At 40.9% G+C, this 27,662-nt stretch overlaps 1 protein-coding gene across 1 annotated transcript in view; it reads right to left on the reverse strand.

Annotated features, from left to right (window-relative positions):
• DEAF1 (DEAF1 transcription factor) overlaps window positions 1-27,662 on the reverse strand; it is a 43,909-nt gene that overhangs the window by 6,204 nt on the left and 10,043 nt on the right. Inside the window, 5 exon segments of the mRNA XM_073347137.1 lie at window positions 5,389-5,418; window positions 5,421-5,496; window positions 9,776-10,026; window positions 22,056-22,184; window positions 25,811-25,939. Of these exon segments, the coding sequence (XP_073203238.1) occupies window positions 5,389-5,418; window positions 5,421-5,496; window positions 9,776-10,026; window positions 22,056-22,184; window positions 25,811-25,939 (615 nt within the window).

The following is a 27,662-nucleotide window of genomic DNA, read 5'->3' on the forward strand; positions in this document are numbered from 1 at the left end:
GGGGTGCACAACATCGTGTAGATGCTTCCCACACTGATGGAAGGGGTTTTTCCATTGATTTAGATAACTGACCTCCCCAGAAAAAAAATGAGCAGTACTTGTGGCACCTTAGAGACTAACTAAGGTGCCACAAGTACTCCTCGTTCTTTTTGCTGATACAGACTAACACGGCTACCACTCTGAAACCTGACCTCCCCGAGCGGCGGTAGCTAGGTTGATGAAAGATTTCTTCTGTCAACCTAGCCATGTCTACACTGAAGGTTAGGTTGGCTTAACTACAGCACTCAGGGGTGTGAACACTCCTATACACATGTAGCTAGATCAATCTAAATTGTAAGTGTAGACCAGGGCTGAGTCTTGCATGAGATGACACTTACCAGAAGAAGCAGTGCAGGTAACAATGGTATACGGCTAAAGGCATTTCATGATCACTAGCTTGAGTCAAATTTCGCTTGAGTAAATTTGCCTCAGACCACTAAAAATCCACATCTACACTACAATAGAAAACTGCAGCACTGAGTCTCAGAGCTGGGGCTGCAGTGTACACATTTGGCCTCGTGCGGGAGCCTGGGCTCTGACCCCATGCAGGGGGAGGGTCTCAGAGACTGGGCTCCAGCCTGAATGTATATACTGCAATTTTTAGCCCACAGCTGAGCCCCACAAACCTGAGTCAACAGACCTGGGCCAGCTGAGGCTGTGTCACAGGATTTTTATCGCAGTGTAGACGTACCCAGGGAGACCAGATAGACTCTGGAGGAATGGAATAGCCCATAAACGAGAACAGGGGGAAAAAAACCAGACAAAATAAATGTCTCAAACCTTTTAGAAACGACACTGGGCTGTGCAATCCTGTCCCCCAAAATACAAAAACAAAAGTGGAGGTAAAGGCTCCACTGCAGTCCAGCTACCCTAGTAGAACTAAATGCCAATCTAGTCAAGTCAAAGAACATGCATGCAAAACCCTATGGATTTACTATAATCTTCACACTAACCGAGTAGACACATTTGGCAAGGACAGACTGGCAAAGCTGGATTTTTTTTTAAATATCAGACCAGGTTTGTAACTTGGTTTCTCTGAGATGCAGCGGTACAGCCATCTGCTCTGCTGTCTCGTATTTGCTGGCATAAGTAACCGGTCCCAAAGCAGTTCGCATTGGGTGTGTCTCAGAGGACTTTCAGTTTTTTTCCCCCCCAGTCAGTTTCTGAGTACAACAGATGTTCTCTTCTCCCCACAACCCCCTGTGGGCCCACATAAGGAAGGAGTGAAACCAGATTAGATTCAGTGCTGACCCAGAGTTAAACCTCAGGGGAAGTTTAAAAAAAAAACCCTGATATACCACCATAAAGAAAAGTAGGTTTACCTGAGAATAGGTCCCCAACACTGAAACAGATTAAGGGCTTAATTTCAGATCATCTTTATGACCTGGCATCAAGGCATTTACGTTCCTGTGAAACCACAACCTTAGAAATCCTTAAGTTACCATGACATGGGATCAAATTAAGAAACTCTTGGGAGTTGGAGAATAATAGACGGAAATATCTCACCCCTTATAGCAAGAGGCTTGGTTTAGCTCTGGTTTTATTAAATGAAGAGACTCAATCTATGTAGCATGCAAAGTACCATGCACAGAATCTTTAATACTTCTAGTCCTGCTTAGACACAAGTGAACAGAGTCATACTTGCAGCAGAATTTAGTAAGTACAATTTTCTGCCTAGAATTTGATGCCAAAATTCTGTCCAAGCTAAAGGCAACCTCAGTGGAACAGCAACAATAATCACTACTTAGAGATTGTGTTTCTACTTTGGAGTCAGTTTTAATCAGAATGACGTTTCCTGGGCAAAGGTGACCTCAAGTCTTGAGACAGACTGGAACTGACAATTTACACCAGCTGAGAATCTGGGTCTGACCTCCACATTCTAGCTAGTGTTTGCTCTTTTGCCACCTTGCCAGATATTTATTTGCGCAAGAGAGGCAAAGAGTCATGCTGGAAAGAAAATGCATGTTCTTCCAGGAAGGTGAAAACAGGCCTTGTAGTATCAAGTGGAAGGCAAACTACCTATAATACCAATTAGCTAACGTGAAGTGTGGGAAAATGCCACACTGCTTCTATAATTTTTTTTTTTTTTGCACTCAATGCTCTGGTCTGTATGACAGCAATTAAGAACATAAGAGTGGCCATACTGGGTCAGATCAAAGGTCCATCTAGCCCAGTATCCTGTCTTCCGACAGTGGCCAGTGTTTTCACAGGGAATGAACAGAGTAGGTAATCATCAAGTGATCCATCCCCTGTCACTCATTCCCAGCTTCTGGCAAACAGAGACTAGGGACACCATCCCTGCCCATCCTGGCCAATAGCCATTGATGGACTACCCTCCATGAACGTATCAAGTTCCTTTTTGAACCTTGTTATAGCCTTGGCCTTCACAACATCCTCTGGCAAGCAGTTCCACAGGTTGACTGTGTGTTGTGTGAAGAAATACTTCCTTTCGTTTGTTCTGAACCTGCTGCCTATTAATTTCATTTGGTGACCCCTTGTTCTTGTGTTATGAGAAGGAATAAATAACACTACACTTCCTTATTTACTTTCTCCACACCAGTCATGATTTTATAGACCTCTATCATATTACCCTTCAGTCATCTCTTTTCCAAGCTGAAAAGTCCAAGTCTTATTCATCTCTCTTCATATGGCATCCGTTCCATAATCCTAATCATTTTGTTTCCCTTTTCTGAACCTTTTACAATTCCAGCATATTTTTTTTTAGATTAAGTGCAGCATGTTAAATATTCCCCTCCAACACATGCACACACGAGCGCAGTCCAAACCAGCCACAACAAACCCCTCAGCAGTGGTCTACACAGTCACACAAACAGATGCACCATGCTGATAGCCAATGAATTCTAGCTCTAGGGGGCTGCCACAGGCTGTGAGCTCCATAGCGGAGGACTTTTCCCCTACCTAATTTTCAGTGAAGAGATATAGGATAGCCACCAGGAAGCACAGCTATCAGGTACCCATTCTAGGCCCCACTCCTTCCTGGAATACGCAGATGAAGATATTTTCACCTCCACTTAATTTATTTGAACCAGGAGTCCTCCAATTACGGGCCACAGACCATCAGCAGTCTGCAGAAACTGAGTCACTTGAGACCCAAGCAGAGGGAAACTGAGTGTGGAACTGAATCAAGAGAATCTCTCTCTTATAATATGGTCTCCAGAAAAATTTGGAGAACCACTGATCTGAACTGTGCCTATTGCTGTCCTATGTAGCATAATCCATATACTAACTACTTTTTGTGTACACCTAGATTCCTTAAATGCCGGACTCTTTTTCATTTAATTTCATGCCTCCTGCCCTGATCTGTTTCAATCTTTCTGGGAAAAGAATTCAGACAATCCAGCTGTTAAATGATCTAATCTTTAGCCTGGTCCTTAAAAGTTGCATCCCCTCTAGCAGTGTTACATTGAAGGGATGGGACTTTTTCTATTGTTTTTCTACATTAATTCACAGAGGAATGATATTTTATATTCATATCTTTGGCTTAGGGTCTTGGGCTTTTTTAATGGCTTAAACAGTATTCATTTTGCACAGAATATGGGAACGGATTTTTGGTGGGTTTACATTTTCTCTAAAACCTGCTCGAACTAAATGGCAGCTTAACAAACACTAAAAATGTTAGATTTTGCAGGCATTTCGGGCTTTATGTAAAGTTGTGCCTTTCATCCATTCCTTTTGGGCTTATCCTGAAACATTCTAAGCACCTCCTATGAAATGCTGAGCATCCTCAACCTTTAAATGCAGAGTATCCCCCACCATCATCCCACTCTTTTTAAACAAAAAGACACGGTGAAACCAGAATTCAGTGACCAATCAAATGTAGTCTTTTAAGGGTCTTTCAATAAGGGTGGCTGAGAATTTTACTTGATTAGAAAACAGGAATATCAAAATATGAAATATCAAATCATACTTCCTGGACACCAATAAATATTTTATTGTTTAACACACAAATACTGAGACCTTCATTTTTATACAAACACATGAAATACCAATAGTTGATAAAAAAAGGATTTTCTTTAACGTGTGATAAAAAGGATTTTCTTTAATGTGTGAGATCACTTTTAGCCAAAACACAGATGTCTGTCTGTCACTCACAATAAGCTGACCGTATGCAAATGATGTCTGGCGTTTCCATGTGAAAACATATAGCCATACACAGAACTAAAGTATCAGCTGCATGCACACCAAATGTTCACATATACTGGGTGTGTCTTATGGGCACTGAGGTCCAAAGTATTTCAACAGATGTCAGTGTCTCATATCTGGGACTAGTTCTAGGAAGTCTCTGATTGCAGAGAGATAGTAGAAGTGGTCTCAGTTCAGAAAACCTTTGGGGTGATGCATAATAAAAAGTAGCTTTTAACACTGATTTCATTATAGTTTTAAAATGCTGGAGTTATTTAAACTTTGAAACTCAGACATGATCAACACTGCATATGTGTATCAATGCTCTGGACCAGTAACACCAAATTACAGCGAATTTGTAATGGTTCTAATGGACTGACAACGCATCCTAACCATTTGTAGCACTGAGGCAGTACTACCTGCATGAGACACTCTGGTGTGCAAACTGAGACAGTTCTACTGTAACAGTAACTGCGCCAAGGGGGTTGCTACAGTAAATGGTGGAATCTTATTTTTCAGCTTTAAAAAACTGCTATGAGGATAATTTAAAAAACGTGTCTGATTAATACATAGATTCTCAACCGGGGGAGGGTGGTGTCAGACTTTCTAGGGGGCACAGACATGGGTGCCAGAAATAAAGGGGCTAAACAGCCATTACCCCCCCACTTTTGAGAACCTGAACTCAGCAGGGATGCAACTAGGGGGAGTCCAGGACACCCCACCCAGAGCTAGGAGGCATGGGATGGCAGAGAGCTTTCCTTGCTGGCATGACGGAGGAACGGCTGAGCCAAATCTGAGTGAGTGGAGTTATGATCTGGTGTACGGAGTTGCAGCATCACTCCATTTTAAATGGTAAGGGGTGTTTTTATAGTACCATTTGACATGCATTTTGATGAAGCAGTAATCTGACCAGTATGCTCAGAACAAACACATTAGCAACAGGAGGTGGCAGTATTCTTCTTGCTATTGTAAAGGGTGGATGCTTCAAGTTAAAAAAAGAAAAAAAGAAGTGCTAAGGTGGGGTGTGATTCAAAATGACTGGGAATGGCCTGGATTAATACTTTGTACCTCAATAATGCCTTCCATCCATGGCTCTCTCAAAACTTTTCTAACACTTGTTAAGACTTCACCAAGCCTCTGTGAGGTAAATACTATTGTTATTTTATTGATGAGGAAACTGAGGCACAGAGCCATTAAGTGACTTACCCAAGGTCACATAAGAAATTTGTGGCAGAGCGGAAATAGAACCTGGAATAGACTCCCAGTCCTGTACTTTACCCACCAAACCATGCTCCTTAAGCCAATTTCTATCAACTAAAAAAAAAAAGGACAGTCAAAATTAGTCCCTGAATATATACGTAGACTTAAAAATTACAATTATATCTTGAAAGAAAATATTTGAGATGTTCAACTTACAAGTTTGGAGTTTGTGATCCTACATTTCCATTAAGAAAAGGAGTACTTGTGGCACTAATAAATTTGTTAGTCTCTAAGGTGCCACAAGTACTCCTTTTCTTTTTGCGAATACAGACTAACACAGCTGCTACTCTGATACATTTCCATTGTAACAGCTGAGGGCTTCACAAACATCTAAACTGGAGCATTTTCCGGCTATGAGCATGAGATCTGTGATGCTATCATTGGTCAGAGGCAAATAAACATCTGAACACAGGATTTGGGAGATACGTGATAGAGGAATGGATTTTCGAATATTCCTTTTAAAAATGTGAACATTTGTTGTCTTCATATATATTCCGTTACTGTATCTGGATGAATTTTCTTTCTAAAAGAAAGAAGCCAGCCTTAAACAGTCCAGCCTTAAACCCACACACTCACTTGAACTATCTAGTGTCTAGCGATTGCCACAGGTTCCTAAGTATACCCAGTGATCTAACACTCCTGCCCAACTCAGACACAACAGATGACTTTAAGGAACGAACCGCAGCCTAAAGCCTGTTTTGCTGGTTTTCATCAATTTATATGACACAACGCTGAATATATTTTTATTTGCTACATTTAGCAAGTCCCCTTTCCCAAAAATTCTCTCTCTGCAACCTCCACCCCTTAAAAAAAGATTTAAAAAAAAAAACATTCCAGTGACTCAAATGAAACATCATCAGACAGTAACATTAGTACAGAATATCAGAAGGAAGGTCTATGTCAATAATTTGACTGCAAATGTTTTTTCAGATCAATGGTCAAGTAACAAATGAAGACCTAGCCCCAGCACAAATCTCTCTTTCAGTCCACAATAACTGGAAGTGGAAGTCTGTCTTTCACATGGTTATGAATTCTACAGATCTCAACACAAGAAAAGCAAATACCACTTTACTGTACATGGCACAGCTTGATTCACTTCAGCAACACCAATTAAATTGCTGTCATTTGGAAATTGCATGGTTCATTTGCAATATTTAAGGATTAGCCAGTCTTTAATAGTGATATCAACACAGCTTCATTATTTCTCACTATCCAAAAAGACTAAATCAAAGGTAATACATGGGCAAACTTTCCAGTTTGCCGCCTTCTCCTGCCAGTGAATGTACACTTCAACTAAGCTAAGCATTACATATAAGGTGTCAAATGCCAAGATAAGAGTCATGTCGCTGAACTGAGCAACAATTCTGCAGATGTGCAAAGAGCGAAGCTTGTATTAACAGCTGTAGCAACAAAGCTTGTTACTGAACAACCCATTAGTGGAAGCCGGCTGATTTCCAATCTAACAGATTTTTTTCTTTAATCCTGATGTGTGTTAAATTCACATTCCAGGAAGATCTGACTCCATAGCTCTGTTCTGGTTTAATCCCTTATTTGGGCTTGCTCTGCATTTCTTATCTAATGAAAAGATCTTTCATTTCAAAATACTTAAAACGTAGCATTGCAAAGCGATTGCACAAAACTGGTGGTGATCCTGAACAGAGGTAAGATAGCTACTACATTCAGCATTTCTGTTAATGAAAACTGATGAAAGCCCCTCCTGATTTGTCTACAACTCTACATTAACCAGTGGGGATTCTCTGAACATAGAAAATGCACATTTGCTCTGTTCATTCCAGGTACTGCTACAGAATGGATTCTCTTTACATTTAGCTGGTTCATGCAAAAAGTAAAGTAGATATTTACAAAACAAGGTTCCTGTCCAACACTGAACTGTGGAGATTTGAAAACTCAATTAGAGTAGCAGTTACTTGTGATGGAGCAGTCTCAGCAAGATCCCCACCCCATGCTCATCTTAAGTATCAGAAAGTTTACTTCAGCTACAAAAGGTTCTTGTGTTACAGACTAAGACAACTGGCTTTCAACATTGTCAGATCCAGACAGTGTTTGACCAACATAATTAAAAGTGGAAAGCCAACTGTTTGAGAATTAAAATAAATGCCAATGTTATGATCCCTGCCCATGCACCCTGAGCTCTTCCCTACAGTGAAATTCCCTAGAGTAAATATAAATCAAGAAATAGCTACATGAAAAATAATCCAGATTTGTTTTGCTTAAATATATTTACCAATAACACCACATACTTTTATTATACTTTTTAGCAGGGTTTTCATTTTTTCCAGGTATTATTGCAGTTGGTTCCATTAGACACTAAAAATCATGGACTCAATAAAGATACTGGATTTATGGTTCATTACAACAATCCAGAACCCAGTAACCCTCCTTTCTCCTATGACTGCAGAGGTTTTAACCGCACACTTCACCTTGAATGATTTCTTGCAACATGCATTAACTCCTTATACTTAACAATCCGTTCCACATTGTACTTAGCCACGACACTCTGAGTGCCTTCCAAAGACCTGAAGAAGAGCTCTGTGTAAGCTCAAAAGCTTGTCTATTTCACTAACAGAAGTTGATCCAGTAAAAGATACTACCTCCCTCAGCTTGTCTCTGATTTTTTCCAGAAGGCATTTGCTGAAAAAGTTAATTTAGACAAACCTGGAAGCACCGATTCCAATTATTATTGGTTGGATAAGTTTTGCAGAACCAAAAGAAAATTAGTATTTTTTCTGGTTGGGTAAAGGGATCTGTGCAGCCACAAAAGTAAGAGTTTTACAATTGTTATTAAGGGTCATTATAAATGACCACATCACCTACACAATTTCTCAAAAGAATACAGTGCCACTCAGCAGCACGAGTATCAGCAACATATTACAAAATAAGAATGTAAGAGGCAGAGATGGTACAGCTGGGGGTGTATGTTACTGACAAAAAGTCACTCTCTCTCACAGGCTCACAGCAGTTGCCCTTGTAAATTAGCGCTCTGAACTGCTGTGCAACAGCTGGATTTGATCCCTCACTTCCTGTGCCAGCAGAGAATAGGAGCAGCATAGTGAAGTGAGTAAACGCAGCCCTGGTGGGAGGGTAGCAGTCTGTATTGCCATCATAGATGCCTTCATATAAAGTGTGCGTAGCATCAATGGCCTTCTAATGAGAGCCCCAACCAGCCTTCTTCATCTGGGAGCCCTGAGGAAAGACAGGGCATAAACTGGAGAGGGGGAAAAACAAACAAACAGACAACAAATTATAAAACAATAAAAACATCTGTGCCTGCAAATATCTCCTCAAAGACCTGTGGGTCGGATTCTCCAATGCCTCATATCCTGTGTAGTCCTTACACCTATATAACTTGGGTGCTAAATCAGAAAATAGCATTTGCACCCACTGTGAACAGGTGTAAAAGACTACACCAGTTGGAATGTAATGGAGACTTAACCCCCTCTCCCTCCGTGTGTGTGTTAATCAAGAAAGAATCTGTTTCTCAGTACAAACAAAAGTCAGTTTTGTTAAAGTAACTAAAATCCTGCTCAGACTGTCCTGCTAGCTCTCAGCTCTAGCATCCAAGTCCTGCCAGATACAGTCTTTCATGGATTCTCTCTATACCCTTATCTAGGAGACCCACAGAGCTGGAGTCAGCAATGGCTCTGACAGTATCAGAAGTTCGTATCCATGGCAATAGATGCTAGCTACACTTTGTTATTCAGCAGTAAATAAGACAACAATTTGCTGAATAAACATTTTGCCCAATGTAAACTCCCCTCCTCCCCCAAAAAACAAAAACAAAACACACTTTGCTCAGTAACATGCCACTGCCCCATCCCTTGCTCCTCTAGCAGGAAGTCAGCAGCTTGAGTAACATCTTTTAAATGTTTGCTAGTTTGCCATAAAGAAAGCAGAGTAACTGTCTAGTTAAGCAGTTGGAGCTTTTGCCATTTCTTAGTTGTGTGGTATATAGGTCTTGCATGAAATCAGCATCCCCTTCCCAGACACCAACTGATCCTCGATGCCAGGGCTCAGAATTTGTGACCACTGAAGCAAGAATTTAATCTATTTCCGTAGCACCCTCAGCTTCTTAGAATCCCAGAGTGCCCTCTTCCCCCAACACAAGACATGAGTAACTGAGTGACTTCAACAGAAGTTATGAGGATCCTGCAGGGGTGATGAATAGGACTCGAGGTTTCTGAGACTATCCTCATTAGTCAATCTTTCATTCCAACCACAGGGGAAGCCGAGTAAGGTAGCACTTTGCTCACTTAGTAGTCGGAAACAAAGATAATACAGACTCGAGCAATGTCATCTCTTCCAGCATTGTTACCTCTTTCCTCTCCACGTCGGCTTGGATTTTTGCTTGAGTAACAGCAGCCTCCCGGAAGGAGGAGCTGGCCTGTTTAGCCTGTTCAATCAGGGTCTTCAGTTGCTGGGCTGTGTTCAGTAAGGAGTTGACCATCTCCTCCAAGTACAGCCAGCTCCGTTGCTCTGTCATCTCTAGTCCATTCACCACTGAGGGGGATATGGCTTTGGTGGGGGTAGTGGGTGGCACAGCCAGGGCAGGAAGAGACGTCAACACTGAATATTAAGAAAACAAAACAAAGCACACAGGATTGAAGTGATTCAACTCCACAAGATGCTTCTTTTCATATCTCAGCTAGAAGTTCAATCTAACCAAAACCCAGTTAAACAAATATGATCAAGCCACTCAACAGATTAGTGACAGAGGTGTGTGGAGTGATCCCGTGTGGAACTTTCAAACTTGAGGACTGAGGAACATATGCCCTTGAAAAACTTAACTCACGGTGACAGAGGGGTCTGTAAAACCTATGACTTATTAGGGAGGGAATTAGCTACAGTGCAACTCTAGTGAAACCTAACGCAGTCAACTTGACAGCTGAGCTTTTTGGAACCTAGGTAGGCATGGAAAAAAGATTGGGGCCCTAGGAGCAGCACAGTAATTGGCTGTTTCTGCTACAATGATCAGCAACAAAATAGTTAAGGTGGACATTTGTCAACTTTGAGTTTCACAGCTAGCTACATATTAAGATGAAGGTGTGTGGTGGAGGCAGTTCACGCTCAGAGCTATTGTTTCAGGCTGTCTGCAAACTCAAGACAACAAACTGCATTCATTTACACCTGATTCACATTTAAGAGGATTGCTTCACAACCATGAGGGCTAGATACATTTTTGGTTTTGTTGTTGTTTTAAATGATAGCTTAAATTCCAGAATATAACTCTGCAGCATAATTCTGAGAAAAATCCCAGGCCACAAAATCCTACAGGACCCTGAATATACTGAAAAGCTCTTTGAGGGATGAAATTCCCATTCTTGGAAAGTGTTGCAATTCTTCTAGAAACCTTATGGAGGAGGATAAAGGTGCAATGAGATGGGCAGGCTTGTACTGTAGCCAAAATATTCGAAATTGGAGCATGCTAAAAGTTAATCTACTTCCATATTTAAGTACCTAAGGAAGGTCTGATTTTCAGAGATGCTCAGTTAAGGAGCAGTATTCAGCGCCTCTGAAAATCAGGCCTCTTACCTAATTGCCTAAAATGGAAGTAGGTGACGAATTTCAGAGAATTGAGAATGCTAGTCTGTAACTATACCCTTCATAAAATGAGTAGGATAAAGTGTATCTGTTCACATTGCATACACTCTTGTTCTTAGATTCACAGGTGGAGTCAGCCCGGTGAGCCAGCGTAGCAGGAACAGGACCACAGCAAGAGTACTTCTAGCTCCGGAGAACACAGATAAATTATTATCCTCATATTCTTATCAGCACTGGATAACTGGAAGGACGGGCAGGCCCGAATTGTAGGTAATAGCTTTATTTGTTATAAGCAGATGGGGCTGTGACCTGAGAAGTACAATCACAGGTCACAGAGCCATGAATAAGCAGGAGCAAATGCAACAGCCAGGACTATCCTTATTTGCCATATTCTCACATGAAGCAATTAGTTAGGAGACAGTTAAGGCTGACTGTGTTGCAGAGGAGTGCAGCAAATCCCTTCTCCCATTAAAAACATTTACACACACACACCCCCACTTCTACACCTTTTAAAAATAGCCCTAAATGTAAGAACATCTGGAAACTAAGTTCAGGTAGTCAGGCAATTCCCCACTGCTACATGTTCCTTCTTCACTCACTGTCATCTGAACTAACACAAAGCAAAGCAGGGACCACAAATTCTTACACTTTGTTTTTGCAAGCGTTCACGATGTCAAACTGACTCATGTAACATGTGGGAGGCTGGCTGCACTAGCATTCACTGTAGCATGGAATGTTTAGCAAAATATGAGATTAATACAGAACGATGAACATTTAACAGACTATAACTGCACCGTCCCAAAATTTATATTCTAAATCTCTCTGGGAGTCTAATTATGGCTAAGTCAGACACACTTGCTACAGCAACGGTGCATTAGAAAGAACAAAATATCACTTCTCTTTGCTCCCAGCCATGAATTTTTCATATTTACCATATTGCTAAAAAGGTGTACGAAGGAATTTAACAAAATCCCACCAACTTTCAAAATATATTAGCTATCCATATATGTATTTCTATTGTGTTAGTCACAGGAAGAGTATCTTGGAGTGTTAAAAATGGCCAAATGAACTGCAGTGATAAAATGAAAACTGAATTAATCCCGGATTTACAAGGAAAACAGTCACTCCTGCTATTAACCAGGCTGTGGAGGGGGGGCATCCAGTATTGAAATAAGTTTACATTAAATGTTAAAAAAAACATTATTCCACTGGTTCACTGAAGTTAGCTTGGAATGAACCATTCAATGACATAAGATACCTTGCAATCCACAGCATCTGTGGCTGACTGCACTCAGGAACCTCTCATTCGCATCTCTTTAGATCCAGTATCTTTCAGCACTGTCACAGATTTCTGGCTTCCTCTTCAACTGGATACACCCCTGAATGCACTGTGCTGGTGAAGTTACTTTCACCGGGGAACCTTGCTGGAGCCGCTAACTGGCCTAGAAGGGATCGATTAAGTGCCCCCTTTGTTATATTGCACAGTTTCACAAATTGTGTTCTTCAACACATTCAGCTCCCAGTGAAATCTTACTCAATTTGAGGAACCCTCCTTGTAATCATTTTAGAATGAGTATCTAAAAATCCACCAAAAAATGGCCTTCCTCAATCAGATCTGTTAGCTATGAAAGCGTGGCAACACAATCTGGTACTTTATTTCAATAATTTTTCCCTGTCAATATATTCACCAAGTCTCTTGCTGTTATGTTTGGCTATTAAGATGAAACAACCCATGGTGAAAGGATTCACAGAACAAAAACAAACAAGCAGAGCCTTCAGCTTTAGCAGGCTAGTAATCCCCAGCATAGCTTGCCATTGCCAAAGCAGACACCTATGAGTATACTAGGCACAAAAAGCAAATGTTAATACTAGGGCTGTCAATTAATTGCAGTTAACTCATGTGATTAACTCAAAAAATTAATTGTGATTAATCGCACTGTTAAATAATAGAATACCAATTGAAATTTATTAAATATTTTTGGATGTTTTCTACATTTTCAATTATATTGATTTCAATTACAACACAGAATACAAAGTGTACAGTGCTCACTTTATATTTATTTTTATTACAAATATTTGCACTGTAAAAAACAAAAAATAGTATTTTTCAATTAACCTAATACAAGTACTGTAGTGCAATCTCTTTATCATGAAAGTTGAACTTACAAATGTAGAATTATGTACAAAAAAATAACTGCATTCAAAAATAAAACAAAGTCCACTCAATCCTACTTCAGCCAATTGCTCAGACAAACAAGTTTGGTTATAATTTGCAGGAGATAATGCTGCCCACTTCTTGTTTACAGTGTCACCTGAAAGTGAAAACAGGCATTGCAGGGCACTTTTGTAACTGGCGTTGCAAGGTATTGATGTGCCAGAGATGCCAAACATTCGTATGCACCTTTATGCTTCGGCCACGAGTCCAGAGGACATGCTTCCATGCTGATTGTAGAATAGCAGGGTTGGAAGGGACCTCAGGAGGTCAATCTAGTCCAACCTCCTGTTTAAAGCAGGACCAATCCCCAATTTTTGCCCCAGATCCCTAAATGGCCCCCTCAAGGACTGAACTCACAACCCTGGGTTTAGCAGGCCAATGCTCAAACCACTGAGCTATCCCTCCCCCCAACGACACACATTATTAAAAAAAAAAAAGTGTTAATTACATTTGTGACTGAACTCCTTGGGAAGAATTGTATGTCTCCTGTTTTGTTTTACCTGCATTCTGCCATATATTACATGTCATAGCAGTCTTGGATGATGACCCAGCACATGTTCGTTTTAAGAACACTTTCACAGCATATTTGATAAAAATGCACAGAAGGTACCAATGTGAGATTTCTAAAAATAGCTACAGCACTCAATCCAAGATTTAAGATTGTGCCTTTCAAAATCTGAGAGGGACGAGGTGTGGCGCATGCTTTCAGAAGATTTAAAAGAGCAACACTCAGATACGGAAACTACAGAACCCGAACCACCAAAAAAGAAAATCAACCTTCTGCTGGTGGCATCTGACTCAGATGATGAAAATGAACATGCTTCAGTCCACTATGCTTTGGACCCTTATCGAGCAGAACCCGTCATCAGCATGGACGCATGTCCTCTGGAATGGTGACTGAAGCATAAAGGGACATCTGGCACGTAAATATCTTGCGGCACTGGCTACAACAGTGCCATGTGAACACCTGTTCTCAGAGTCTGGTGACGTTGTGAACAAGAAGCGGGCAGCATTATCTCCTGCAAATTGTAACCAATCTTGTTTGTCTGAGCGATTGGCTGAAGTAGGACTGAGTGGACTTGCAGGCTCTAAAATTTTACATTGTTTTATTTTTGAATGCCTTTTTTTTTTTATATAATTCTACATTTGTAAGTTCAACTTTCATGATAAAGAGATTGCACTACAGTATTTGTATTAGGTGAAAAATACTATTTCTTTTATTTTATTACAGTGCAAATATTTGTAATAAAAAATAAATATAAAGTGAGCACTGTACACTTTGTATTCTGTGTCGTAATTGAAATCAATATATTTGACAAGGTAGAAAACATCCACAAATATTTAATGAATTTCAATTGGTATTCTATTGTTTAACAGTGTGATTAATCACGATTATTTTTTGTAATCGCTTGACAGTCCTGATAAATACTATCATTGTTAAAAAACACACAATGGCACATTTATACACTAGTGACAGAAGCATATCTACAAATACCATTGGTCGCAGAGCAATGTCCAACACAGCTGGAAATAATGGTGTTAAGGATATAATAATGAAGTTTTCAATTCTCACCACTGCCTGATGATAGCCTTTGAGAAGGGTCAGAATAAAATTTCTCTTCCTACCAAGTTTGTCTCTCTATTTGGCATAGGCAGATCCTCCTCTGTCTCCTGCATGATGAATACACCTGAATGTAACAGTGCTTTCAGTAACAACTTCAGGCTAAGTCTTCATCTAGTGCAGCAGCACTGTGAATGATAGCTCAGCTCTGAAGAAGGTGTTTGACAGAGTAAATGCTGCTGCAGGGTACAAAATATTGTTTTCACTAAAATGGCAGCTACCGGCTCTAGAGTTATGATAGGAAGTTTACTACAGGGGAGGTTCTTGAAAATAAAGCAACACACCAGGACTGAAATCTTCAAAGCATCTAAAGGATCTATCCTATAACTTTAATGGGAACCGGACTTTGAAAAACTCAGCGTAGGTATCTGGAATCATATGGATATTGCCATTAGATACTAACAGCCCTCTTCAGGTTGTCAGACTAATTTCCCAAAGGAGGCTGTGATCTCCTCAGCAGTGGTGAAAGCAAAGCCAGAGAAAACCATCTTTGTCCTCTTTTGCTTCAGACTGGGGAAACAGAACTTAGCACAGTGGAACTCTAGCTATCAAAAACTCAAATACAATGAAACACCATTTATAGGTCCCAATTCAGGAAATCATTCCTGTTCATTTTACGCACAGGCTTATGCCTAAGTACATACTTCAAAGTAAGCACAAGCTTAAGTGCTGTCCTGAATAGGGATGGGTTTATGTGCTTTCCTGAACTGGGGCTGTACTGAAGTAAACTGAAAGTCCTCAATTGCTTCAATACACTGCAGCAATGTATGCAATGCAGTTTTGATTGTAGTGAACCTCAGCTTAGTGAAGTTCTTGTCAAGAAAAGTGATTTCACTGCATCAAATATTGAATATTCAGTAAGTCAGGGACTGAAATAAGTGTAATAACATGTTAGCAATTTTCAGGTCATAATTTATCACTCGATATACCAACGATAAGAGAAAGACAAATCTTGTCATGAATTTAGATGAGGTTAGTACTTCCTGAAAACCAGAAGTAGCCAACTGTATGATACGTAGGTTGGACAGGTGACCTTTACTGACAGGTAGCACTGCAAGTGCAGGAACATGAAGCAGATGACTGACATTTTTCCCTGAAAACCCTTATTAAGACACTAAATTAAAACAGATGTTTGCACACTATAATCACAGTACCACTTGTATTTAGAGACATTAAGGAGACCTGCCCTCTTTCATAAGAGATTGTTTGCCAACAACTTCTTCCAATGTTGGATTTTCTACACAATAAGGACTACAGTTTGACATTTGATAACACTATCTAATAGGAAATATTTGTGCTCTCTCAGTGTTAGCATACGACTCGTAAACATTGACTGGCATTTACCAAACTTCATTCACTTCCTTTATGAAAAGACCAATATTTAAGCAATAGACTCACGCCCTGAAAGAGAAGCAAAGATTTAAATTTATTTTTGACCGAGCAGAAATTTATCGCATTGCTCTACCCAGTAGTGCGAAGTGTAGCTATAAAATGTCATATGCTACTTCGGGATTAAAGAGAATCAAAATCTGTCTGGAAAGATATATTTAAAAGTTATCCCAAAGCACACAAGGTAGCCAACTAACTGAATAATTTCGCAGTTCACAAAAATTCTCACATGCCTACAAACTGATCAGCAGAGGCCTAGCTTCGCTTTAAAAATATTGTTATTGTAACATCTTGTATTACAGGCCACAACTCCAAAACAAGTGAATACAGGCTTTGCAGATGTGCTTCCTGTCCTGAAATATCTGTGCCACCACACTGTGCCAAAACCCAACTCTGTCAAAACAGAAAGCAAATACTGAAGAATATGAGTGGCCTGGTAATTATGTTATCAAATCTTTGCTTTGTAATGTGGACTTCAGTTTATCTGATAAAAGCACTAAAAAATAGAAAGGCCTGATGAGGGTTAAAAAGGGAAGAGGAAATTAATTTTTCCTTCTGGTTTACAAGCTGCCCGGCTCATTTCTGTATTTACATATCCATTTCTTGGAACATAAGAGAATTAATAAAAGGGCTTAAAAACTGTTCACCTTCAGCTCCCGAGTGTTAATAACCTCCGCATTTCATTAGCTGCCACATGAATAAACATCCATTTGGCTCCATCCTGAATGGCTTCATAGAATCAGAAATTAGAGAAGCGAAAGGCCCATTAGGTCATCTAATCCAACAACCAGCCCGAGCAGAGTACTTGCCTACTGTATGCTTGCTGTCCAGCTTCATTTTAAAAGCAGTGGCCCCCGAACTTTTCAGGGTAATGCTCCCCCTTACTCCTGTCTGCACTCCACGACTGCCAGGGGGGTGGTGAGGACTGGTCACTGACGTGGGTAAGGGGGCCAGAGCTGGGGCCAGGAACAGAGACTTGGACAGGGGCCGAGGCTGGGGTCAAAGCTGCGGTCAGGCTGTGGTGGAGGCCAGAGCTGCAGCCAAGGCCAGGGGCAGAGTAGGGTTGGTGGCACTCCCTCCCTGTCCCCCGTGGGGGCTGGCCCAGGCCCCGCTGTGCCCCCCGAATGTTTCTCCATGGCCCCGAGGGGGGGCACATCCCACAATTTGAGGACCACTGTTTTAAAGGGACACCATGAACTTAGAACAACCCAACACTTCTGTCTGGAATGTCTATTCCCTAGTAATTGTTACAAGTGACATGAAAGATTAAGTGGAAGAGATCAGTGTTAGAGACCACTCTATAGCTGAATGTAAAAGTTACATTAATACAACATTAAGTTTGCATCAAATAATTATATAAAAAGTGTTCAGACCCCACTGAGCATGCTTGGATGTGATTTTTCAATTGCTTATTAACTTTGGTTTTAAATTGCACCCTCCCAAGCCTACCATAGGCTATAGACTAGTTAGGAGGAGGAGGATGGGCATAGTTGTGGGAGTCAGGCATTCTGGGTTCTGCCACTAATTTGTCATGTGACTGGACAAGTCATTTAACCAGTTTTCCACATCTACAGAATGATAACACTTTCTCAGCACATAGGTATTGTAAGGGTTATTTATTTGTAAAATGCTTTAAGATAATCAGAGGAAAGGCACAACAGAAAAGTGCAAAGTGCTATTACAGGTTTCCCAGTCACAGGAAAAATGGCTGAAGTTCGAGACAGGTCAGACTTTTAAACAATAAATTTAAATTCACCTTTGGGCTGAAATAGTGAAAGATATGAACCACTTATGCCAAAGGAAATTTGCATTCCAGTGATCACTGTACTCCTTACCAATTCTTATGCAGAATAGCTCTATGGAACCCTATGGGCCTGCTCCCGCTCCCATTGAAGCCTGGTGTCAGCTGGGGCCTCTAGGTGCTACTGCAATACATATAAATAACAGCAGCACATCTCCCCTTAATTTCAATGGGGCAAGCTCTATGAACATAAAGCATTTTGCCAACATTTAGTGACTAAGCTCTTTCTTGAAATCGCACCATGTACACAGCTTTTCAAAAAAAAAAAAAAACAACCTACCAATGATAAGCCACACAAAATTAATATATTAAGAAAATCTTCCACTGATGTGTAGGACACAGCATCTGTAAGATGCCACCTTACTTGTCAATACAATCAGGATCTACATATTCAATTATTTTCAAACCAAGATCTGCCCCGGCAACAAGAACAGGAATTCAAGAGACAAACATTGTGAAGGAGGGATATGTTTAGATCACAAAATTTTTTCCCATTCTTTCAGACTGATACTTTTAAACAGTACGGATGGAAAGTTATTTTGCTTATACAGTATAATTCTGTTTGAACAAAAACTTGTCATGTTTCTTGATAGATAGCACAAGAATCCATACTTTGGTTATCTACTTTACCAGAACTCTTCTGTACTGATTATTGGAACTGGTAAGACAAAACATTGCAGTTCATAAGATTTGTGCTAATTTTTTGAACTAATTAGTAGAAAGTAAATCTTTTCTCTGTTCAGAATACTATTATCACATTGACTTCAGAAAACAAATATATAAAGGGCACAAGTCAGTCATATTCAGATCTTATCCTACATCCACTAAAAAAATCATTGCTATGCTGGCATCAGGTCATTAGTGCTGTATGGAAGGACTCTAGCACCTATGCATTATATTGCACTGAGTGCACTAGAGAACACACATTTTGGGAAAATAAAAGGTTATCAGCCAAGTATTTAGACTTTATGCCTAGAAAACGCATGCAGCTCCCAATCTGCATAGTGGCAATGTTTTGGAAATAGCTTGTCCCCTTTTCAAATCCGGTAAACACCTTCCCCAGTTTTCAGATATATCACAAAACCTGTCAGTTGCCATTCCTGAGGGACTGGTTAAAAGGCACTAAGTGCATCTCAGTTATCAACCTGTGTAACTCCCAGTTTGCTGTTGACAGGTTGAGGTTTTCTTGACAGGTTGACTATGTGTCAAGTTTTACTGAATCAAATCCCTGTTTTACAACTGTTGTTTTGGTGTAGAAGATAGCTTGTGAGGCAAACAAGGAGAAATTCCCCATTCTTTTAAAAGGAATCCTTCAGACAAGCACCACTCTCCTTCCAAAGGCCTGCTACCTCTCCAAAGGCCTGCAAAGGCCTCACTGTGCATTCTGTGATTGATACTGGGAAAGGGGACGGAGACAAGCTGACCTGAGGAATGGGAGGGGACAGCAGATGTACTTTGTCCACTATCCAGACTTGGAGAGATCAAGTGAAAATAATACATCCCCAAGTCTATATGAACTTTTCGGTGTGACCACTGCAGCTAAAGGAAACCCTAGCAGCATGACTCCCACAATTACAGGGAGCTGGGAGGGGATCCTAAAAGGGGTCATACTCAATGCAGAGGGAATGATCTGGGCCAGTGTTTTTCTTCTTAGAAGTCATAAGGCACACCACAGTTTCACTGAGCAATAAGCATGAACTACTCTACATTTAGGAGGGACAAGGCCTATTCTTAAGCAATAATACTGTTATTTTCCTTTCTCCCAGTGGAAAGCAATCCCAGTCCAGTGAACGTCAATGGAATTGAAAGCAGTGTCCCAATCGATCACTTCTAAAAACACCTATTTATCAGTTATGTAGAATTTTTTGGGGTGCCTCTTTCAAGAAAGAGGACATTAAAGTGCACAATATTGTTATAGCCCTGTCAGTACCAGGATATTAGAGAGACAAGGTGAGTGTGGTACAAGTTTTAGAGTTTACACAGAGCTTTTCTTTAGTATCTACGTAAGCTCGAAAGCTTCTCTCTCTCACCAATAGAAGTTGGTCCAATAAAAGATATTACCTCCCCCATGTTGTCTGTTTCTTACATTAAAGGTTAGATTTTCAGAAGAAGCAGAGCAGGGGCATGCACCTGTTTTGCCTGCAACACTCAAGTTTAGGTGTGTGCTTTTTTTGAGGGAAAAATCTACTGTGCTCTCTTTTTAAAGTTTAATTCTAACATTCTGTCCACACAACAACTTTCAAGACCAGTTAAGGAAACTAGCACAGTTTAAAAGAGAGCTGCACAATAAGCTTTTACAAAACTATTTTTGAACTCTGCTCGTGGAGACAATATAACACAACGCAGTTGTCATGTGGAAGGAGCTTTGTAGCATTTGCTGCAGAACTCCACTAGTTCTCTCCAAAACTCCCACAATACACAGTAAGATACCAACAAAGGCTACATCCCTTTCCAAACCATGTATGTACACACAACTTTGGCCAGACTAATGCAGTTATCAGAAAGATTTCTGGAGATGTGTAAACTTTCTGAGATGACTGTATTAATCCTACAGAAAAAAAAAATATATACAGCAAAATAGACAACACAAAAGCAAACCACTTTATCCTGAACTTTAAGTCACTAAATGCCTGATTTTCATCTAGCACCTTTATTCTCATCTTCTCAATGTAACATGATTTGCCTTCTGCAGCTTTGTCCTCAGCTGAACAGATCCCTGATCTGCTGTGAAACTTGCTAAACCACAAATATCATTCTGGGATGATACATCTCATAGTCTCAAGAGATGGAGAACTGATTTTGGAGTCATGGAATCATAAGATTATACCTGGGGGAAAAAAGAAAAGCCTCCCGGGAAGGTGACCGAAAACCTGCTGATCCACAGAAAGGAATGGGAATTTTAGAGTCAGCTGCATGTGAACTTGTATTTGGAGAGGGGGAAAGGGTACCTCAAATACAGGACTTTATTAGTCAAAATCAGCCAAAGCTCCTGGCTGACAACACTGAAACACAGTTCTGTGAAAAGCTGCTAAAGGAAACCTCTATCAGATTTAGGAAGTGGGATTTTAATGTAACCCTGTGTGATACAAACCAAAAAAAAAAAGGTTCTTAAGGTTTCAAGACAGAAGTGGAAAACCCTCTACAAAGAACAGATTTCTGCCCTCTCCCATTCTTAACATCAGTCCAGCTAAGGAACACAGGAGTAAATTTACTTCTTTGTACAATCATTAGCTAAGGAAGAAGTTGAGGTTATGGGGTAAACCCAGGTACTGCAAACTGTGGTTTATTTTAGAGCAGTGGTTCCCATACTTTAACAACCTGTGAACCCCTTTCACTGAAGTGTCAAGTCTCACAAACCCCCTCCTAAAAATGAATATTTCCAGGGATTTTCTCCTTTACCTGAGTATAAATTATAAACGCAGTGATCTTGGAAATATAAAATTTGTTTTTATGGAAGGCTTATTACACACTATTCATTATTATTTATCATTACAATATTTTTATTACATTATGAAAACAGCAACACTCTTCCAAGTTCTCACTTTTGTAGCTTGTATCACTTTGAATAAGCCTGTTATAAGACAAGGCTCCTATGTTTCATCAAGGAATATCAGATGTGAAACAGCATGAAGGTATTTAAGAAGCCAACTCAAAGAGCTCCTCCTAGACAAGCATTCAGGTCTTGAGCAGTCTAGGCAAACAACCCACGTTATAACAAGTTCTTCATAATAATTTGAAAAACAATACTAGCTACCTATTTAATTTTAAAAAGAGCAAAAAATATCCACCTCCCTTTCCATTTCTTATAAGGAGTTTTGAAGTTTAAATCTCCTCACTGTGATAGATATGCTTGCTTTGATCTGCTTAACTCTTGGAAATCCAGTAGCTCCATGCCGCTGGCCCCGTGCTGCCCGGGGTCCCTAGGGACAGCACTGTCCTCCATTAGGGATTTTTTTCCCCCAAGAACCCCCTGTAACATTTCACAAACCCCAGTTTGGGAACCATTATTTTAGAGAGACAAAACTTACCTATTTTGGGATGGGAAGTTGGCAGTGCAGCTTCTGGAAAAGGTGAAATCTGACAATTGTCCTGATAACTTGGATAGTGAGGTTCTGGATGACTGACACGGCAAGGTTGCTGGACAGTAGTATCTTGTACTATTGGAAGAAGGAACAGTATTATAAGCCCATAAAGCACTTGTTATACATTGCTTTGACATTTTTTGTATTCAGATTGACATGAGTTTCCAAAATCTGTGGTAACTATAAGCATTATGAATGCTTCTGGAAACAGTGGTGTGATTTGCATGGGTGCCAGGTTTGTATAATTTTTGGTGGTGCCCAGAACGGGTCCAAGCAGAGCCATCCTGTCCATAGGACAGACCAGGGCAACCACCCTGAGCCCTGCGCTTTGTGAGGCCCCGCGCTTTGGGGGGACGCGGCGTCCAGGGCAGCCTGGGGGGTTAGCAGGGGGCCTGGCACCGGCAGCAGTGAGCATCCCGCCCCGCCAGTTCCCAGCATCGCTTAGGGGAGAGGGCGGAAGCCAGAAAGAGACTGGGTGAAGGTTTGGGGAAAAGGGTGGAATGGGGGCAGGGAGGGGGCAGAGCAGGTGCGGGAAGAGGCAGGGTGGAGCAGGGGTGGAGTGGGGGCAGGACGGGGACTTGGGGGAAGGGGTGGAATGGGGGCTGGGCGGGGCAGGGCAGAGCAAGAGTGGGAAGAGGCAAGGTGGAGCGGAGCAGGGCGGCTAGGTCGCTTGATGCTGCCAGTGCTAGGCCCCCTGCAAGTTCCCCAGGCCACCCTGGACCCCGTGTCCCCCTGAAGCATGGGGCCCAGGGCAGTTGCCCCAGTCTGTCCTATGGACAGGGTGGCTCTGAAAGTTTAAACCCAAACATTCTGAATTCATTGTGCCGCCGTTCCTGAATATTGGTGGAGCACGGGCACCACGGGCCCATATAACTCGCTGCCTACGGTGATTTGACACTGCTGCCAGACAGGCAGTCCATCCACTGTTACTCCATGTGAGTCTCCTCTTTCACTTTTTAAGGTTTCTACAAAGACTATCACCCCTCCCCTCCAAACTTACTTCTATATTGTCAAGATCATCCAAAGATTCCAAAATGCTTGACAAAGGTTTTATGATTCTCAAAGATGGCACAGTTGTCCAAGGTCACACAGTAATTCTAAAGCAGGGCTGACACTAGAACCCAGGTCTCCTGGCTGCCCGTTCTGTGTTCGAGACACTATACCTTAAATAACTACTGGTAAGCGAGCATGGAGCTGAACGGCAATGTTCTGAAATCTCTCACACCACACCTTAAATTGGTCTGCATTATACTAGAGCAGTGGTTCTCAACCTATTTACCACTGTGGGACGCATAAGACCGAGAGAGCTGCATATGTGGACCGCATCCAAACAAAATATATACTACCCATATGACCGTGAGGATGTCACATGGGCCGCAGCTGTGTGCTGACTGGGCCGCAAGTGGCCCGTGGGCTGAGAACCACTGTACTAGAGTGATTCGGAATACCCTATTCTCCTCGTTCCCTTCTCTTTCCCTGTTGTGCACCTCAATGTTGCATAGAAGGCAAAAGCCTGTATTAAACTATAGGAGAGAAAGTTAATAAAGCCCAAAACTCACATCCCACCTCGCAGATTGCATTATCTTATGTTCTCCTCCCTCTGTGCACAGTGTTTCCTCTCCAACTATCTGAAAGCCACTGCACTGCATTACAGTTCATTAGCCTACCTCTCCCTGGAAAAAATATTTGGTGAGGCTTCATATGAAGGCTGTTATATGAAAAGAACTGTTGTAAACTGCACTGTACATAACTCAAGTCTAGTACCTAATAATCACTTATGAATAAATAACTCATACTGCAGCCACATTTTTCATTTTCAATATGCTTTAAATAATACACTTACAGGCTCTCATATAGCACTTTTGTCATCATTAGAGCATACAGCACTCTACATAAGGTGGTTAATATCAATATCCCCATTTTACAGATGGGGAAACTGAGGCACACGGCGGTGAAATGACTTGCCCAAGGTCACACAGCAGGCCAGCAGGAGAGACACAGGTCTTGTGCGTCCCATTCCAGTGCCCTCTCCACCATACCACACTGCCCCTCAAACATTATCACACTATGTTCTATCACCATACCACTATATCTTAAAGAAAACGTCCCATACCAGTTTTGCACCCACCAAAACACGGCCATGCAAAAATGTCTGCACAAAAAGTGGACCACAAGACTTCAGGAGATATTTAGAGTGCGGGTTGAGGCCCCTTCAGAAGTTTTGCCCATAGTATGGTAACTACATTTCAGTGCAACTATTCTGCACATTGCAAGGTTAATAAAAATAAAACTTTAGTTCCACGGAACTTGCCTTCAGACTGTATTCCTTTTGTATGTAATATGCAGGCTGGTAGTGCGCATAGATTAGAGAAGTGGTTCTCAACCAGCGGTACATGTACCTCTTGAAGTACACAGAGGTCTTCCAGGGGGTGCAACAACTCATCTAGATATTTGCCTAGTTTTACAACAGGCTACAGAAAAAGCACTAGCGAAGTCAGTACAAACTAAAATTTCATACAATGACTCTACATGCTATACACTGAAATGTAAGTACAATATTTATATTCCAATTGATTTATTTTAGAATTCTATGGTAAAATGAGAGAGTCAGCAGTTTTTCAGTAATAGTGTGCTGACACACTTGTATTTTTCTCTGATTTTGTAAGCAAGAAGTTTTAAAGTGAGGTGAAACTTGAGGGTATGCAAGACAAATCAGACTCCTGACGGGTACAGTAATTTGGAAAGGTTGAGAGCCACTGGGTTAGAGGCACAGAGTGTAAAACCAGAATGGACCACCAAATCATCTAGCCTGACAAGTATATCACTGGCCACCTACACCGTGCAGCACCCGCATACTAAATCCAACAACTGAAATGAGATTAAAACTATTACAGGATACTAGACTATTATGTGACACAGGCAGAGTATAGGAGGGATCAAGTTGCAGGGGCCTTGGGCACTGGTACAACTGCAGGGAAAGGATTAAGTGAGATATACCCAGATAATACTGCAAGTGACCCATACCCCATGCTGCAGAAGAAGGTGAAAAACCCCTTAGGTTTTACAAAAAAACACATAGAAAGAAGACTTTAAAAAAAATTACAGGATTCACATAACTTGGACTTTATTTAATCCAAACTCTAAAGCAAGAGACACTATGCTATTGTTGGGTATGTTTTTGACATTGGTATTTGTTCCTTCTGTCAGAACTATTTGAATTGCCAGACGAGCTATTAATTCATTACACTGTTTTGCCTTCCACTGTGCGGAAGTAATACTTAAATTATTATTGAAAGAGTAGAAGGAAAATATTTCTATTTTTTCAGTTTACTTTGGAGATTTGACAGCATTTTTCATCCAGTCAGTTTCATTGCACAGACAGTTTTCCCTTTTGGGGGGTTGTTTTTTCAGAGTAAAAGGGGAAGAGGAAAACAAAAGTGGAAGATGGGTTTGTAAAAAAACACAAAAATTACCAAGGAGGACGCAGTGGCAGGTGCAGTAACAAAGTATTTTTAACTCATTTTATGAAATTGACAAGATTTCAAAGTGATGGTGTCATTTTGAGGAAAAGAGAATAAATAATCTACACCCTTTGGTTAAACCCTTGAAGAAAAGTCTCACAGCTGCTTTCAATGGCAATGGGAGTTCAGAACCCCACACACGTCACCACTGCAAACTGCATGTGTGTTTTGAGGACTTACCAGTGGCTCCAGTGAATACATCACCCTGGGATGGACTTTCTGAGATGATAGCTGTGGCCTCCACGGTTGATGCACGGTCGAAGGTCAGAGCACCAGAAGTAGTGATCTGTCCTGACGGAGTCACGGTGACTGGAAATAGCAGAAGCACTTTCATAATTAGTGCTCAACTCTGAAGCCTTGGTTGTTTAGCTGTTGATCTCCCTGTTCTGAATCATCCTAAGTCACAGAATTCACAGATCAGTAATTGACCTGTGTTATCAATATTTGGATAACACCTCCATCGCACAGAATGGTAAATGGAAACAAAAATCTCATTTTGGCTTCTGAATTCATTGTGCACACATCAGCTTCCCAGAGTTATGGCTCATTTTAGTCTCTGAAGCGTGGGACCCAGATCAGTCCTGCACAGTTTTATTCCTATTGCATTACAACAATTTCAAATCACTACACAAGTGATGCCACAACACAGTAGCCAACGGAAAATAAAGCAACAGGGCTAGGAAATCCAACAAGGCAGATTTCTAATTCATGGAAACTTTAGTGAGAGCAGCTATTACTGGTCTGAGAAACTAGAGTCACCTCAATATACTTCCACTATGGTTTGGTTCTTTGGACTATTACCACCTTATTTCCCTTAAAAGGTGACCCACACCACTCTGAGACAATGAATAATGTGCAACGCTAAAGCCACAAAATCCTTCCATACCAAAATTCTAAAGACAGTGGACTAGGGTATTTAGAAAGATCTTAAAACAACCCTATATTTTTTAACTCCCCTAATCAAGCCCAAGGAAAGGAATCACACCTGCCATCTTGGGCTCACTCCTGCGCCTATTATATGTTCAGATAGATCTTTTCACAAAAAACACAAATACCAAGCTTGAGAAATGGCTGCAGATACTCATTCTTGCAAGGACCTGTTACAAGATGGTGGCTGCTCCTAGCAACAGTCAAATAGGTTCATCTTTATTTCAGAAGCTGATTTGAGCATGTTAGAGAGCCAGAGAACCTGTGTTCAGTTGTGTTTTTAAAACAAAACTGATCAACAAAAACCAATTTTGGAACCCCCTGAGCACAAGGCTTTGATCATGAGACTGAAGTCTGCAGGATTCTGCAAGAGACCGAGTCGACCCAAATTCTGGACCTCTTCCCTTAAAATCGAACTACTTTACAATTCAAACAAACTTTGACTTAATTGCCATATACTTCTATTTTCTACATTTTCTTTCTCAGTATTGTTGACAGTTAAATATTTTTCTTGGCTAACAAAAATTTTCCTTCAGGCAATACAGGTATTTCCCTTCCTGCCCAATTCATTCAGTATAGTTGCAATCCAAATCCTGAGACTTCACTACCAGGAAGAGACTGGAAAGTCGCATACACTGAACTATGACATCATTGAAGGTAACAGGAAATGGAAGCAGACTGTTTATAAAAGTGAACCTTTGTTTTCACACAAGTATCTTGGTAATCAAAAACAGTGAGAAACAAAATACAGAAATATTACATGGTATCTAGATAGGAGTTAAGCTTAATATATTCTGAGAAACCTGTTTGAAGGTGAAGATAGCCCATACAGCAGCTCTCACTAAAAACTTCCAAATCAGAGACCATTCCAGCAGCTTAGATTCTTTTAGTATGTCTCAAGAAACAGCGTGAGGCTGAATATACAGAACCTGCCTGCTCTCAGAAAGTGAAAGTCAAACCAACAGGTGTTAGGCACTAGTTCTGGAAAAATCTACCTCTAAACCTCTACGGAACAAGGCCAGGGCTCCAAAGCTTTTGATGGCCCACTGGACCAAAAGACAAGGGATGGGGATGGAAATCTAGGTTTCCTGAGCAGCAAGAAAAA

Source organism: Lepidochelys kempii, chromosome 6 (genome assembly GCF_965140265.1).
Source record: "Lepidochelys kempii isolate rLepKem1 chromosome 6, rLepKem1.hap2, whole genome shotgun sequence".
NCBI classification, from domain to species: domain Eukaryota; kingdom Metazoa; phylum Chordata; order Testudines; family Cheloniidae; genus Lepidochelys; species Lepidochelys kempii.